Source organism: Canis lupus, chromosome 9 (assembly GCF_003254725.2).
Source record: "Canis lupus dingo isolate Sandy chromosome 9, ASM325472v2, whole genome shotgun sequence".
Classification (NCBI taxonomy): Eukaryota; Metazoa; Chordata; class Mammalia; order Carnivora; family Canidae; genus Canis; species Canis lupus.
Window position 1 is genome coordinate 34,122,641 of NC_064251.1, and position 14,091 is coordinate 34,136,731.

General features: G+C 53.8%; 1 protein-coding gene across 3 annotated transcripts; it reads right to left on the minus strand.

Annotated features, from left to right (window-relative positions):
- Positions 1-1,544: 1,544 nt before the first annotated feature.
- MPO (myeloperoxidase) lies at positions 1,545-12,018 on the minus strand. 3 transcript variants are annotated; one of them, XM_025440147.3, is made up of 14 exons: positions 11,939-12,018; positions 11,662-11,739; positions 11,440-11,530; positions 10,983-11,158; positions 10,650-10,773; positions 10,407-10,536; positions 10,105-10,311; positions 8,907-9,225; positions 6,496-6,656; positions 4,905-5,160; positions 4,275-4,445; positions 3,435-3,672; positions 2,495-2,709; positions 1,545-1,643 (listed from the first exon to the last, which is right to left on the minus strand). In XM_025440147.3, exons 2-13 carry the CDS (start codon positions 11,735-11,737, stop codon positions 2,502-2,504), a joined length of 2,157 nt encoding a protein of 718 aa, XP_025295932.1. In that variant the 5' UTR covers positions 11,738-11,739; positions 11,939-12,018; the 3' UTR covers positions 1,545-1,643; positions 2,495-2,501. The 3 variants fall into 3 exon arrangements, with proteins under 3 accessions (XP_025295932.1, XP_048970085.1, XP_048970086.1); XM_049114128.1 differs by having other exon boundaries at positions 11,836-11,966; XM_049114129.1 differs by having other exon boundaries at positions 11,874-11,948.
- Between the last annotated feature and the right edge of the window lie 2,073 nt (positions 12,019-14,091).

The following is a 14,091-nucleotide window of genomic DNA, read 5'->3' on the forward strand; positions in this document are numbered from 1 at the left end:
GACACCATTCCTTTCCAGAAGGCAGACCTTGGGACCACTGCCAACTAATCACTAGATGTTTATATAGACATGTCTTACCACTAAAATGTTGTGCGCATGGGTCTGTGGGTTGAGAAGGCATGGTTTGGTGAGATTTTGGAGTTCTCAAAGAAAAGGAGGAGGCAAAGAGCTCCTGGGGAAAGAAGTGATGGCCATAGAGAGGCAAAGGAGAGGGTGTGGGGTGCTATAAGGGATCAAACAGGGAGGACTTCTGAGCCTGGATTCCCCTACAGCTAAAGTTGATCTCCCTTCCAGAAACCTTTCTGGGAAATATTCTCTTCTTCTAAGGCAGACCTTGGGGTCTGAGACTTCTGAAGGGCCATCTCCAAAATATTCCTTGTACTGCTGCCCAATACATATTCAAGTGTTCTTTTAAAATGACCCTCAGGGTAAGATCAGCCCAGCCAGCACCTCCAGGTACCCTGACCAGTGGAGTGAGGGTGGGAGGGAGGCAGTCGGCCATCCTGTGGGAATAGGCCAGGAGTCCAAAGACCTGGGCTGTAGTCCTGGCTCTGGCACCTACTTCTTCAAGGCCTCAGATGAGTCCCTTCACCTCCCTGCTCATCATCAGTGAAATGGAGAGGAGTATTTATCCTGTTATAGGAGGTCTTCATGTGGCCCTGGGGCTCCTATGTGCACATTAGCCTCCACATCCTGCACACTTTCAGGCTCCCAGAATGAGGGGGGCGGGGGAAGCAAAATAGGCAGTCTCAGATACAGGAGTCAGGCTTCAGGCAAGATTATCTGGGAAATAGCCTCCTTCCATTCCCTCAGCTCTGGCCCTGTCCTCCTGGGCCCAGCCATCTGTTGTCCCTGCTCTCGGGAACTGGCTATTTGAAGCCAAGATTGAGAAGAAGTCTACTGTCTTGAGGGCCTCCAAACCACCTGCCAGGCTGCAAGGATGCAGGGAGAGATGCCCTGTCATCTGGGAAGGGCCCACCTTCCCATCACACCTCTGTTCTGTCTCTCCTGCAGGGCAGCATTTTGTCCCATCTCCCAGCACCCGACACAGCCCTGACACAGGGTGAGCAGGTCGCAAACCTCTGCCAGAGCAATGAATGAATATAAGGGCTTGGTGACCACAATTTCTGTTCCACCAGGAGTTGTATGGGTGGAAGGTGAGTCAGGATGGTCTGCTTGGTTTGAGCTGGCCCAGAGGCTTCTAAGAACTATCTTCCACGTGTGGCTCAGCAAAGGATGACTCCTGGACACTCCCACTCCCAGTTTGGAGGCACAGACTACGCTGGTTCACATCCAGAACACAGGGACATCTGGGTGGCTCAGTGGTTGAGCATCTGCCTTCGGCTTAGGGCATGAGCCCAGGATCCTAGGATCGAGTCCAGCATCGGGCTCCCTATGGGAAGCCTGCTTCTCCCCCTGCCTGTCTCTGCCTCTCTCTCTGTGTCTCTCATAAATAAATAAAATCTTAAAAAAAAAAAATCAAATTCAGAACCCAGAGCAAGCCTCATGCTAAGGCTCCAGCCACAGAGCAGACACAGACAGAGTGAAGAGCCCCATCAGTGGAACTTTATTATCATAGACATCAGGTACAAACAAACAGTACAAAAGGGCCAACAGGCCCCACTTCCTCTCCAGGTGGGTTCCTGTGAATAAGCAAGAAAACATCATAAGGAAGGAAGGGGGGTGGGGATCCCTGGGTGGTTCAGCGGTTTAGCGCCTGCTTTCAGCCCAGGGCATGATCCTGGAGACCCGGGATCAAGTCCCATGTCCCTGCCAGGAGCCTGCTTCTCCCCCTGCCTGTGTCTCTGCTTCCTCTCTCTCTCTCTCTCTCTCTCTCATTAATAAATAAATAAAATCTTTAAAAAAAAAAAAAAAGAAGGAAGAGGGGAGCCACTGGCTCAGGCCTGCTCACCTGAACCCACAATTCAACCACCATACACGGTCTCACTGCCAATGATCATTCCTCCAGGGGTCACTGGCTCAACCCTACTAACCTGGATGCTGTCAAGTGTGAGCTCCCCAAGGGCAGACAGGGTATAAATGGAGACTCTAAGGAGCCATGACAGCTTTTATTCGCAAAGAAGAAAAGTCAGGCTTCTCAGTGAGCTTGAGTCATTTGTTGGAGATCACACAGCTAGAGAGCTGCAGACTCAGGATTTGAACCCAGCAACCTGACTCCTGAGCTTGTGCTCCCCACCAGTGTGCTCTACTATCTTCCGTATGCTTCATACATAAACAGCAAGTAATACTCATATAAACGACGCGTATACACAGTGCCCAAAGCACCACCCCTTTTCACAGAAAACACACATATAGGAAATGCAATTTATATACGTTGCACACGCACACACATACCACACACACACAAATGAATGGATGTCTAGTCACTCATTTTCTTGGCCAGAACAGGGATGGGCTCACTTCAGAAAAGGAAAGCCTTGGGGCCCCAGGTGGCCAGCCCATGCTTCACCTCACCACCCCATCCCCCGCTTACCCAGCCTCTAGTTACTGTCCCTCCAGGAAGTCAGGTCCAATGCTGGGAGTGTGCTACAGTTGACAAAGTCCCGAGGGAACATGTTGGACATGAAGATGTTGTTTTTGGACACAGTGGTGATGCCCGTGTTGTCGCAGATGATTCGGGGCAGGGAGATCCTGGCCAGCGCCTGCTGCTGCTGGCTGCTGAACACACCTCTGTTCTCCCACCAAAACCTGCATGGGGATACCCGAGGATGTGGCACTGATGCTGTCCTCAGCAGAAGGGCGTTTGCTGGCTCAAGCTACACCCTCGATGTAAGAAGGACCACCCCAGACACCCACTCCCCAGCCTGCGAGGGCTCCAGGCCCTCAGACTGCCCAGGGGCTTTCACGCCACTGCCCGCTGGCCTCAGCTCTGCCTATGTCAGCCCAGCGGCCCCAAGGCCCGGGCAACGCTGCGCAGGGAGCTGGGCCCGCACTCACTCACAGAGCCCTGTGCCCGGGCCCGGGGCTGTGTCCATGGGGGCACAGAGAATCAATCTGTTTATAATGTGTCCACCCAGAGAGGGACACTTTTCTCTAACTTTCCCATGGACACAATATGAACTAGATAAGAACCAGGCCTGATAGATGTCAGGGCCACATTGAAATGACACTAAGAGCGCCTTGGGGACTGTTCAACAGTGAGCGACTGCTGCACGGTGGCATCTTGAAATCAGAGGAGTAAAGTTGCATTTTCTCTGTCTTCCCTCCTTCACAACCAGCGGTCCAGGTCCCTCCTGGCTGCACCCCCCACGGGTTCAGAGCATGTCAAGGATGACCTCGAGGGCCAGGAACACACTGGAAAATCACAGATCCCTTGCTGCCCCTCACTTCACAGGAGGAAGTAGGGGCCCCAAGAAGTTGGGGGAAGAGGCCTGTGACCACACAGTGGGCCTAAGTGGCTCACCACCCCTCACCGGTCACCATCTCGGAGCTTCCGGAACTGGGTCCCAATGAGGCAGGCGAGGAGCTGGCCCACACGGCCTCTGGGCTCCAGGGGCTCAGCCACCCCACCCATCCAGATGTCAATGTTGTCGGGCGTGCCATACTGCTGCATCAGCTTCTGTGCCAGGTCCAGGTTCCTGAGCACCGTGGCCAGCTCACCCACAGTGCTGGGCTGAGGGAGGCCGCAGAAGCGCCTCCAGGCATTGTACCCTGCCAAGGAGAGGCGGCGGTGGCTGTGGGTGGGTCTCAGAAAGCCCAGCTCCCCAACACACCATGGCTGTCTACCATATACTGAGGGACAGGAGAGAGAGGAGGACACACAGGGGCTTCTCCCAGGCTGTAAGCCACCAGGGAACCCTGAAATGAAGGGCCAAGACCCTCTCTGTTTCCTTTGCCCTCCCAACTGCCAAAACTCCTACAGCATCCAAGAATAGGAACATCTCATTGCTCCCCCTCTGAAGCTCACAGACCCATGAGGGGTGAAGTGTGTTGGAAGGTTTAGCCACACCAGCTGTCCCATAATGTAGGCATAGACTTTGGGGTTAGGCTGATCTGGGTTCAAATTCAAGCTCTAACCCTGACTTTGCTGGAGAAGAACCTGGGCAGGTTCTGAATCTCTTCAAGCCTCAGTTTGCTCATCTGTAAAATGGAAATGATAATAATCTCTTTCCCTCAAAGTGCATGTAAAACGAAGGAAAATGAAATGTGAGGGAGACAGGTTTCCAGCCCACTTGGGCAGGTGGGGGCACTGCAGAGGGCAGGGCTCTAGAGTGGGAGGTGGGATGGGGCAGGGGGCTCCTGCAGCCCCTCACCTGGGAGGCCGTGGTCCCGGCTGCGCTGCATGTTCAGGGCAGGCAGGTCCAGCCCAATCCTCATGACCTGCTCAAACAGCCGCTCCCGGATCTCGTCCACCACAATCTGGTTCTGGCGATTCAGCTTGGCAGGGGTGGCCATGAGGCCCCGCAGGATGGGGTCAATGCCACCTGGGATGAGAGGAGCAAGACGTGGGGAAGGCTCTGGCTCAGTATCAGGGCTCGGACTGGAGTTCGGGGAAAAAACAGATGCAGACAGAGGATTGCAGAAAGGGCTGGGCACATGCAATTCCTGGTGCCAAGGTGGCCCCAGTGGGCAGGTCTTCACTGGGAGAATCGAAGTCTTGGGGGATAATGCCATTCAGACTTGCAAGCTGGGGTGCACCCAGCCCCTGGGCTCCTGGGTCACTGAGAGTCATGACACACAGGAAGGAGGCAGCTCCCTAAGAGCCATCTCCACTCACCCTTTATTATTACATAGAGAAGCAGTGAACTGAGGCTGGAAAATCAGGTAGGATCCCAAAGATGGAAGGAAGAGGATTTCTCCTGCGCTCGCTCCCTGTTGCCAAGGCCACCCCCACTACATCCTCCGCTGCCAGCCCACTGTCTCCTGGCCTAGGTCCAGCTCACCTTCCAGCACTACCCTCCAGGTAGCGAAGAAGACCCTGCTGAGTGGAACGCGGGGGTTGGGCCCCATGGGCTGGTACCGGTTATCCAGGCGGAACATGAAAGGTTGGATGAGGGTGTGGCCATAGCGGAAGGCATTGGTAAAGACGTTGGAGATGCGAGGGTCTACCGAGTCATTGTAGGAGCGGTACCTCGGCAGGTACTTCCTCATGGCCAGTGGTCCCAGCACCAGGGGCAGGTAGTCCCGATAAGTGATGATCTAGAGAAAAGTCGTGCTCAGAGGGGCCTTTCTACTCACCCTCTGTGCAGAGTCTCTGCCCGCTTGGGGGTGTCCCTCCACTGCCTACGGCCAGGGAGTTACCTCCCACAGCACTGGATCTCAGTCTAACAGAGTGGCACCAAGTGGCATAAATAGACCTCTACCGCTTGCCTGCTGTGTGACCTTGGGCCAGTTATTAACCTCTGTGAGCCCTGTCACTCAAATGTAAATTAAGGATAATTATGCCACCGTCTGTCTTTAAAAGATGAAATAACAAAGGGCTTTGTTAATCAATAGCTCCTTTGCCCTCGAGTTACTGGTCTTTTTTCTCCTAATTTATAAGCTACTGAGGGCAAGGGTTGTATCTCCTTCCTCTTGAAATTACTCGGTGCCCAGCAAGTACTTGCTCATGGTGGGGTTCAGGATGTGTTTGTGGAGGAGGGGAGATAAAAAAGGGAAAGGGCCACTCTGGATGCTTTCCAAGGGAAAAGAAAAGATAAGGATTCTAGAGTCTGGAATGTTCTTGAGGCTTAAATGAATCTCACTTAAGTACCTAGTGCAAAGCCAAAACTTACCCTCAGGACCTGCAACTCTCTCCCCCTCTGGAGTCTAAGAGCATGAAAAAGGTGTGTGTGTGTGTGTGTGTGTGTGTGTGTGTGTGTGTGTCTTGGGGAGAGGATGGGGGTGCTGAAGCATCAGAAGTTGGGAGAGAGGGGGTGCCTGGGTGGCTCAGTGGTTGAGTGTCTGCTTTCGGCTCAGGTCATGATCCCGGGGTCCTGGGATCAAGTCCCACTTTGGGCTCCCTGCAGGGAGCCTGCTCTGCCTGTGTCTCTGCCTCTCTGTCTGTCTGTCTCATGAATAAACAAATAAAATCTTAAAAGGAAGAAGACGGAGAAGGAGAAGGAAGGAGAAAGAGAAGAGGAAGATGTTGGGAGAGAGGAGATTGGGTGAGCTATGATAGAGCCAACAGAAGAGGTGAGTGGGCCAGGTGCCTCGAGGAGGTGAGGAAAGGAAAGGCATTTACTGACCAGCTACTATGCACCAAGCACTTTGGATCCACCCCCTTAACCCTCCTGAAACTGCTGATAGGAAAGGAGAAAGGAGAACCAGTCTAGGAAGGAGGGGATGGAAGGCAGGTAACCTTTGTCAGGCACTTAGTATCTGCCAGGTGTTTTCACATATATCATTTAATTTTTACCATGTCATGGATGTGCATGTGGAGGCTCATGGGGTTCATTTGCCCCAGGCGACATAGCTAGGGTATGGTGGAGCCAAGTTAGGATCCCAAGCCTGCACGATCTCCGGCATCACCAATGCTCAGGACTGCCTACCTACCTGGACCATGGCCCCCACAATCTTGCGGGCTTCCTGGTAGAGCCTCTCTCCATCCCAGCGGGGGTTCAGGCGCCTGAGCTCTGTGGCCAGCCGGTTGTGCTCCCGCAGAAAGAGCGTGTGCATGGAGGCGAGCTCAGGCATCTCACTTGAGCGGGTATCCCCTTGGGAAAGCAAAAGCTACTGTCAGTCCTAAGATCCCATCAGAAAGGACTGGCTCTACCAAGACTCCCTCCCCAGCCAAGGTCTGAAACCCAGACTTCCTCTCCATCCATCTTCCCACACCATGCTCAGTTTACACCTCCTCTAGGACATCTTCTCTTGATGCCTTGGTTTGCCATGAATAAACAAATAAATTCTTCCTCCATTTAGGGGCACTGCTGGTTGAAGTTGCTCATTCAGTAGGCATCAGATCCAACACATGACTTGCCATATTCCAGTACCTGAGACTGGGAGCTCCTTGAGGATGAGGACCACTAAAGGGCTTGTGCCTTTTAGTACCTGACCCTCCACCCAACTCACACATAGGTACATGGAGTTTAACACAGTGCCTGTTACAAAGTAGGTGATCCATGAACACTGCCTGGTTGACTTATTCTCTTGATTCAGAGAAGGCAAAAAAAAAAAAAAAATAGCATGCAGGTTGACACTCCCTACTTCCATGATCATATCAGACAGCTAATGATACAGACAGCACTCTCTCCTGCTAAAATTGGATGCAAACTCAGAATCCTTCTCAACACAGGACTCTAGAAATCCATTACCATCTGATCAGAGTTGCCATCCCCATCCTTACTACATGCTAATTTGCAGCCTGCTCAGGATCCAGAGAGTAGGGGGGAAAGGGGCCTAGGGCACAGGAAGCTTATAGTCTACATCTGAGACTGTTCAAAAAAACCAGGTGAGATATCTGCTCCCTAGTCCTCCCCAACCCTTCTCTGGAAGGGCCAGAGAGTTAGGACCAGGCCCTTTTAACAGGACACTGGGTCCAGTCTTTGTCAGCTCCAGATGCTGGTGGGAAAGAAATTCTTTGAGAGCAGGTTTACTATTCCATGAGCTGCCAGAGATCATGATGTTCCAGGCCCAGGACATGCAGCTTGATGCCATGATAGGGGCAGCCATAACTGTCTGAGAAGCGGTGCTCTTCCCTCACTAGCCCAGAAAAGCACAGGCTCTGGCAGGGACTAGAGCTGACCTGGATTCTCCTCCCCAGGGCCCAACCAGGGTAGACACTACCAGGAGCCATCAGGAGGAGACGTTGGGAGGCCAGAGGTGAATAGAAGGGCCTCAGGACTACTACTGGATTTACATTAAAGAATATTGGAGGGGTCCCTGGCTGGCTCAGTTAGTGGGGTATGTGACGCTTGATTTGGGGGTTGTAAGTTTGAGCCCCATGTTGGGTGTATAGATTACTTAAAAATAAACCCCTGGGGCACCTGGTGGCTCAGTCAGTCAAGTGTCCAACTCCTGATTTCAGCTCAGGTCATGATCTCAGGGTCCTGAGATCAAGCCCTGCATGGGGCTCCACGCTCAGTGGGGAGTCTGCTTCTCTCTCTCCCTCTGCCCCTCCCCTTGCTCATGTTGTCTCTAAAATAAATAAATCTTTAAAAAATAAAATAAAATCTTTTAAATAAAGAAGAAAAAACATCAGAAAATTTTGGGGCACTGGCACCATTACTGCCCCACCATATCCCCAGGACTGCCAGGTGTTTAAATTTAAAACCCCACTCTTTCTTATTACAGGGAATCAAGATGGCAGGAGGTGGTATTCTGGAGCAGCACTGTCCCATAGAACTTTCTGAATTGTTGAAAATGTTCTGCATCTGTGCTGCTCTATAAGGGAACCACTAGCCTATGAGGCTATTGAACTCTTAAAATGTGGCTAGTGCAGCAGAGGAACTGAATTTTAAATTTAATTTTAATCAACTTAAACTTAAATGAAAATAGTCATGTGTGGCTAGTGGCTACCATACCAGATGATGTAGTTCTACAGAGTGAGGATGCCATGTTGCTCTCTGTCCCTTTCATTACCCATCCCTGGGGACTCAACTCTCTGCCAGAGTCCAGAGGGAAAAGGAGAGTTGGAGAAAGAGATGGACAGATGGACAGAGACTCCTCAGCCATCCCTGAGTCTCCTTCTTAGGTTTGGGTTTTTGTTTTCTGTTTATTTTGGTTTGGGTTTGGATATTGGGTTTTTGTTTGTTTTGGGGGTTTTGTTGTTGTTGTTGTTGTTGTTTTTGGTTTGTTTGCTTTCTGCCTGCATCCAACTTGTCACCAAGGCAACTGGATTAATATCAGAAAGTTGGTGAGGACAGTCTCTCTAAATGCAAACTCACAGGCTGCTCACAAACAGGCCCCCTGTTGCTCCAGCACGGAGCACCCCACACCACCCCAGGTTCCCCCATAGGGCTGACCTGCCAGGAAGCAGGGGATGCCTGCAGAGCGGTTGGTGAGGAGGCAGGGGTCGTCATGCAGGTTGTCAAAGGGCAGCAGGGCCCGGCCATTGTCGCTGAAGCGGGTGTTGACAGCCAGCAGCCCCAGCTGGTTGGTCAGGTTTCGAAGCCTAGTGGCCAGAGGGTCCTCGCTGCCGTACACCATGCTGGCGTCCACGAAGGAGGTGAGCGCATTGATTTGGTTGCGGATGGTGATGTTGTTGTCTGTGCAGGCTGGGGAGGAGCGGAAGAAGGGGATGCAGTCACGTTGGTTCTTGATGCGGGGGTCATTTGGTGGGATCTGTGACACATAGATGGGGCCGATTCACCAAGGGCAGGGGCAGTGGGCAGGAATAACTTTTCTCCTGTCCACCCCCCACCCCAAGGCCTGATCCCACCTCCAAAGCAGCCTAGAACCCAGGCCCAGAGGGGGCGACCCAGACACCAAAAGGAGGGTTCTTCAGGACTTCTGGCCCCCTTCGCCTGCAGGGAGGCCTCTCAAGGCTACAGAGGATCACTGCCTGAATTTGCACCAGCAGAATGCCAGAACTCCAGAAAGCAGGATGTGAGGCCCCCTGGAGGAGGGCGGGCTAGTCCTAGCCTAAACTGCCTTTCTCTCCCTCCCGTCTGCCCTTCCCTCTTCTGTTCTTTGGATGTGGTCTCTAACTCTCAGTTGGCCGCCTCTTCCGGTTCCTTTCCTGTCTTTCATTCTGGCTCCTGCCTCTTCTCCTCTCTTCTCCCCTCCCCTCCCCTCCCCTCCCCTCCCCTCCCCTCCCCTCCCCTCCCCTCTCGTCTCCTCTCCTCTCCTCTCCTCTCCTCTCCTCTCCTCTCCTCCCCCCCCCCCCCCCGCCATTCTGTTTCCTTTCTCTCATCCTCTCCCTACTGGGTATGTGCCCCAACCAGCCAGTCCCCTCCAGCCCTCCCGCACCCGACAGCCCAGGCTCTGAGCCCCAGGCAGCGCGCGCCGGGGCAGGGGCGGGGAGGCGGCCCTCTGGGCGGAGGACGGAGACTGGGCAGCTGCACCCACTCGCCGGGGTCGGAGGGAGGCGAGGACGCGGGGTGGGCAGGGCCAGCCTTTCCTAGGAGCTGGGGAAGGAACTCTGGGCACCGAGGGAGGTGGCCGCTTCCAGGAAGGCTGCCCCCGGTCCCCACCGGGCAGGCAGCGGGAAGAAGGGAGCACCTTGAGCGGGAAGCAGGGCGGCTGCTGCTCGCAGCTGATCTCGCAGTTGACACTCGTGACGAAGGAGACGCGGGCGGCCGGCTCCGGGCTCAGGTCGAGGTCGTGGTCGAGCAGCTGGCCCCACTGCATGAACAGGAGCGAGCGCTCCTGGTCCGGGGTCAGCTGCTCCGTGGGGAAGCGCACGATGGCGTTGGAGACGGCGCGCGCCTGCGGAACACCGGGCGTCAGGGGCGGCCCCGCGCGCCCCCGGGCCCCCGCCCCGCCCGCCCCGCCCCCGCCCCCCGCCCCCCGCCGGCGCTCACCAGGGGCACCGGGAAGCCGCTGCGCTTCACCCCGGGCGTCCAGCCGTAGGGCAGCGAGAAGCCGTCCTCGTACTCCGCCGGCAGCCAGCGCGCAAAGGCGCGGTTGGAGGCTCCCAGCGTGGGGCTGCGTCTGCAGAGCGGGGACCGGGCGCTGACACCCGGCGGCGCCGCGGGCTGTGGGGGACCCCGCAGACCCCGCGCCCAGTCGCCCGCCCGCCGAGGGCCGCCCGCGGCCAGCCGCACCTGTTGTTGCAGTGCCCGGTGATGCTGCGGTACTTGTCGTTTTCCGGGCACTTCAGCCCCACGTCCTGGTAGGCGCAGCCGCTCGACTTGGACAGCAGATTCAGCTGGGCGGGGGTCAGCACATCTGGGGCCGAGGAAGGAGGGACTTGTGTGGTTGCCGAGTCTCCCCATTTCCTATCCTAAGCTGGGGAGCGTTGGTTGGGGGCCCAGGCTGAGAACACGGAGAGCAGACTCCCGTGCACCCAAGACTCCCTGGAAAGGGGGGGAGGCTCACTGGGACATGACCAAGGTCACTAGAGGAGCAGGATACTGGGGTTGTAGGGGCGACTGTACCAGTGACATTGAAGGGCCGCGGCCACAGAGGCCGCAGCTTCCCCTCCAGCAGGCTCAGGGCCACGTGCAGATAGTCAGCAGCCCTCACAGCTGTCCTGGTGGCTGCTACCGGCTGCTTGAAGTAGGACAGGAGTTCCATGGGGCTGGCCAGACCACTGTGAAGCCGCTGCTTGATGCTGCTTGGAGAAGGGAGGAGTGAGGCCAGAGACACTCCGCAGAGCCCCAGCCCCAGCCCCAGCCCCAGGTGAGCGCCGGACAGAGACCCACAGACAGGAGAAGGTTTCTCTTTATAAGCAGAGTATGGACCTGGGTGTCCAGACAGAGGCAAGGCCGGGGGGAGGGATGGTTTTGAAGATGCTCTCAAACCCAGAGACGCAAAGACTGACAGACAGAGGGCTCCTTCCCCACCCTCAAGGCCCCCTGTGAGTTGGATCTCTGAAAGCTGTGGGGCCCCCACCTCTCCCGCCGCTCCTTGTAGGCTGTGTCCACTAGTCGCTTGGCTTCTTCCATGCAGGTCATTACCACTGTGGTTTCCACCTCCAGGACAGCTGCCCAGAACAGGGGTCACAAGGTCAGGAATGGGTCCCAGAGCCCAGGGCAGTCTATGCTGAAGAAAGGGATCCTTGGGACTCAGAACCACCCCAATACACCACCTTTTCCCTTCTTTCTGCACTGTTACCTGGATTGGCACTCTCAGAGTGCTGGGGCACAGCCAGAATGGCCAGGAGCCCTGCGAGGGCCAGCAACAGCAGCATCTCTGCAACAAGACCCGAAGCCCAGTAAGTCCTGAGCGCACAGTGCATTTGGGAGCAGAGAGCCCCCCCATCCCTCTCTCCTGGCCCCTCAATCCCACCTTCATACTCCAGTCCAGCCTCAATGGGTCCTACCTACCTCCTCAGAGGAGGAGTCAAGGCACCTCTCTTTTACTTTAGTCCCTGAGCCCTCCAGGGCCTTACCTGGAAGTTCACCTGGTATTGGCCACGGGGCTCAGCCAACTCTAGGCCTTTATGTCCTCTGGGCGTGGGGAGGGGTGGGGCAGATGGAACTAGCCCCTCCCATACTAAATGCTCTCTCCTCCCCCACTGGGGTTGGGGTGCCCAAAAGGTAGTCCCTCATATGGGAGAGAGGGACAGAAGAGGAGAAACTAGAGCTGTGCCCAGCCTTTGAACTTAGCATCCCACCCCAGAGCTTCTTAGCTGCCATTATGTGCTTAGACCACTGCTATCCCCAGGAGGTATAGACAAAATAACCCCCCTCCAAAATTCTGGTTAAACTGAGTATCTGGAGATCCTTCGAAAGGGACAAAAGTCAGGAACCAACAGCCTAAGGAAGTATGGGACATGGAGTGACCCCAGAGGAGGAGGGAAGCTGTAGGGAACATCTGGAGTAATAATCCATCAGCCTCAGGAGGCTGTCCCCCACCACCAACAGTATGCTGGCCCCTAGCAGCCCTCTATTCTTGGCAAAGGCTAAAGGCACAGGAAATCTGGCTGGAGACCGTTGGGTTTCATAGGAAAGCCTGGGGGCTACAGGCTCGGGACCAAGGTAACTTCCTCTCTCCCTTTCCTCCTCCCTTCTCAGCTTTGGGTAGCAGACTGTCTTCAGCACTCCTGCCATCCGTTCCTGAATTTCAGAAACCAGGAAAGAGCAGAGCTGGATGTGGTTAGTGGTCAGTTAGGTGACACAGCCCACAGCCTCTCCGGGACAAAATCGGTGCAGTTAGGAGGACTGGGGTTAACCTTTAGGATTGGTCTGAGATGCAAGAGGGGGAGGTGTCGCCCCTAAAGAATGCTGGCAAAGCAGCTGCCATTCTTGGGCAGGACCAGTACCCCATGACTAATGACGATGCTTGTCCACCTCCCTGGTCCTTGTCAGGCTCCCATGAGGTTTGGTCTAGCCATGTTTCCCATTCCAACCACCGTCCTGCCCTCACTCTTGTCTTCTATGCTCAGACCACATCTTGGATGAAGAACAAGGAACAACAACACATCCAGAACACCTTCTGGGTATGCCCGCAGATCCTGTCATCTGCAGGAAATGGAGCCAAGTGGAGCCCATGAGAGAGGAGGCCATTATTTCAGCCTTGCTCTGTCAGTGACTTGCTCTGTGTGAACGTGGACAAGTGGCTCCTGGTGAATCAGCTTCCAGAATTTTGTACCTTTGAAAATATTTTTTTAGAGGCACCTGGGTGGATCAGTTGGTTTAGTGTCTGCCTTCAGCTCAGGTCATGATCTCAGGGTCCAGGGATGGAGTCCACATCAGGCTCCTTGCTCAGTGGGGAGACTGCTTCTCCCTCTGCCTCTGATACCCTGCCCCACTTGTGCTCTCTCTCTCTCTCTCAAATAAATAGATAATTTTTTAAAAAAGAAAATACTTGTTTAATCCTACAAGTAATTTATTTCTATAATGAAAAGTTAGAGAACACAAGAAAAAATAAAAATAAACCAAAATTTCTCATGATTAAGTGAGGATACAGGTAAATTTTTTCCTTTCCAGGCTTGTCATTTCTCATACAAATAAGAAGCAGGAAGAAAATAATTTCTCATGACCCCACTACTCATATTATAACCCCATTTAATAATTTGATGCAATAATAACAATGTAGATATACTATGTATTTTAAATGGTGATTAAAAACATCCTTTAAATATTGCTTTACAACCTAGTTTTAGTACTTAACAGTTTAGCCTGAATGTCTCTGTCAACAAATATATACTTAGTTCATATCTATATCTGCATAATATTTTGCACGAAGCACTAGGATTTAACCACTAATCCCCTCTTGTTAGATACTTGGGTATTTCCTATTTTCAGTGTTATAAGCAGTGCTAGGATCAATGTCTGTGGGGTTAAATCTGTCACATCTTCATTTATTTCCTTAGGCAAGAAGTCCTGGAAGTAAAATTGCTGCATATTTAAGTATCATTTTTTTAAAGATTTTTATTTATTTGACAGAAAGAGAGAGAGAGCACAAGCAGGGAGAGTGGCAGGCAGAGGCAGAGGGAGAAGCAGGTTCCCCGCCAAGCAGGGATCCTTATGCAGGGCTCCATCCCAGGGCCCCGGGGTTACTACCCAAGCCAAAGGCAGACATCTAACTGACTGAGCCACC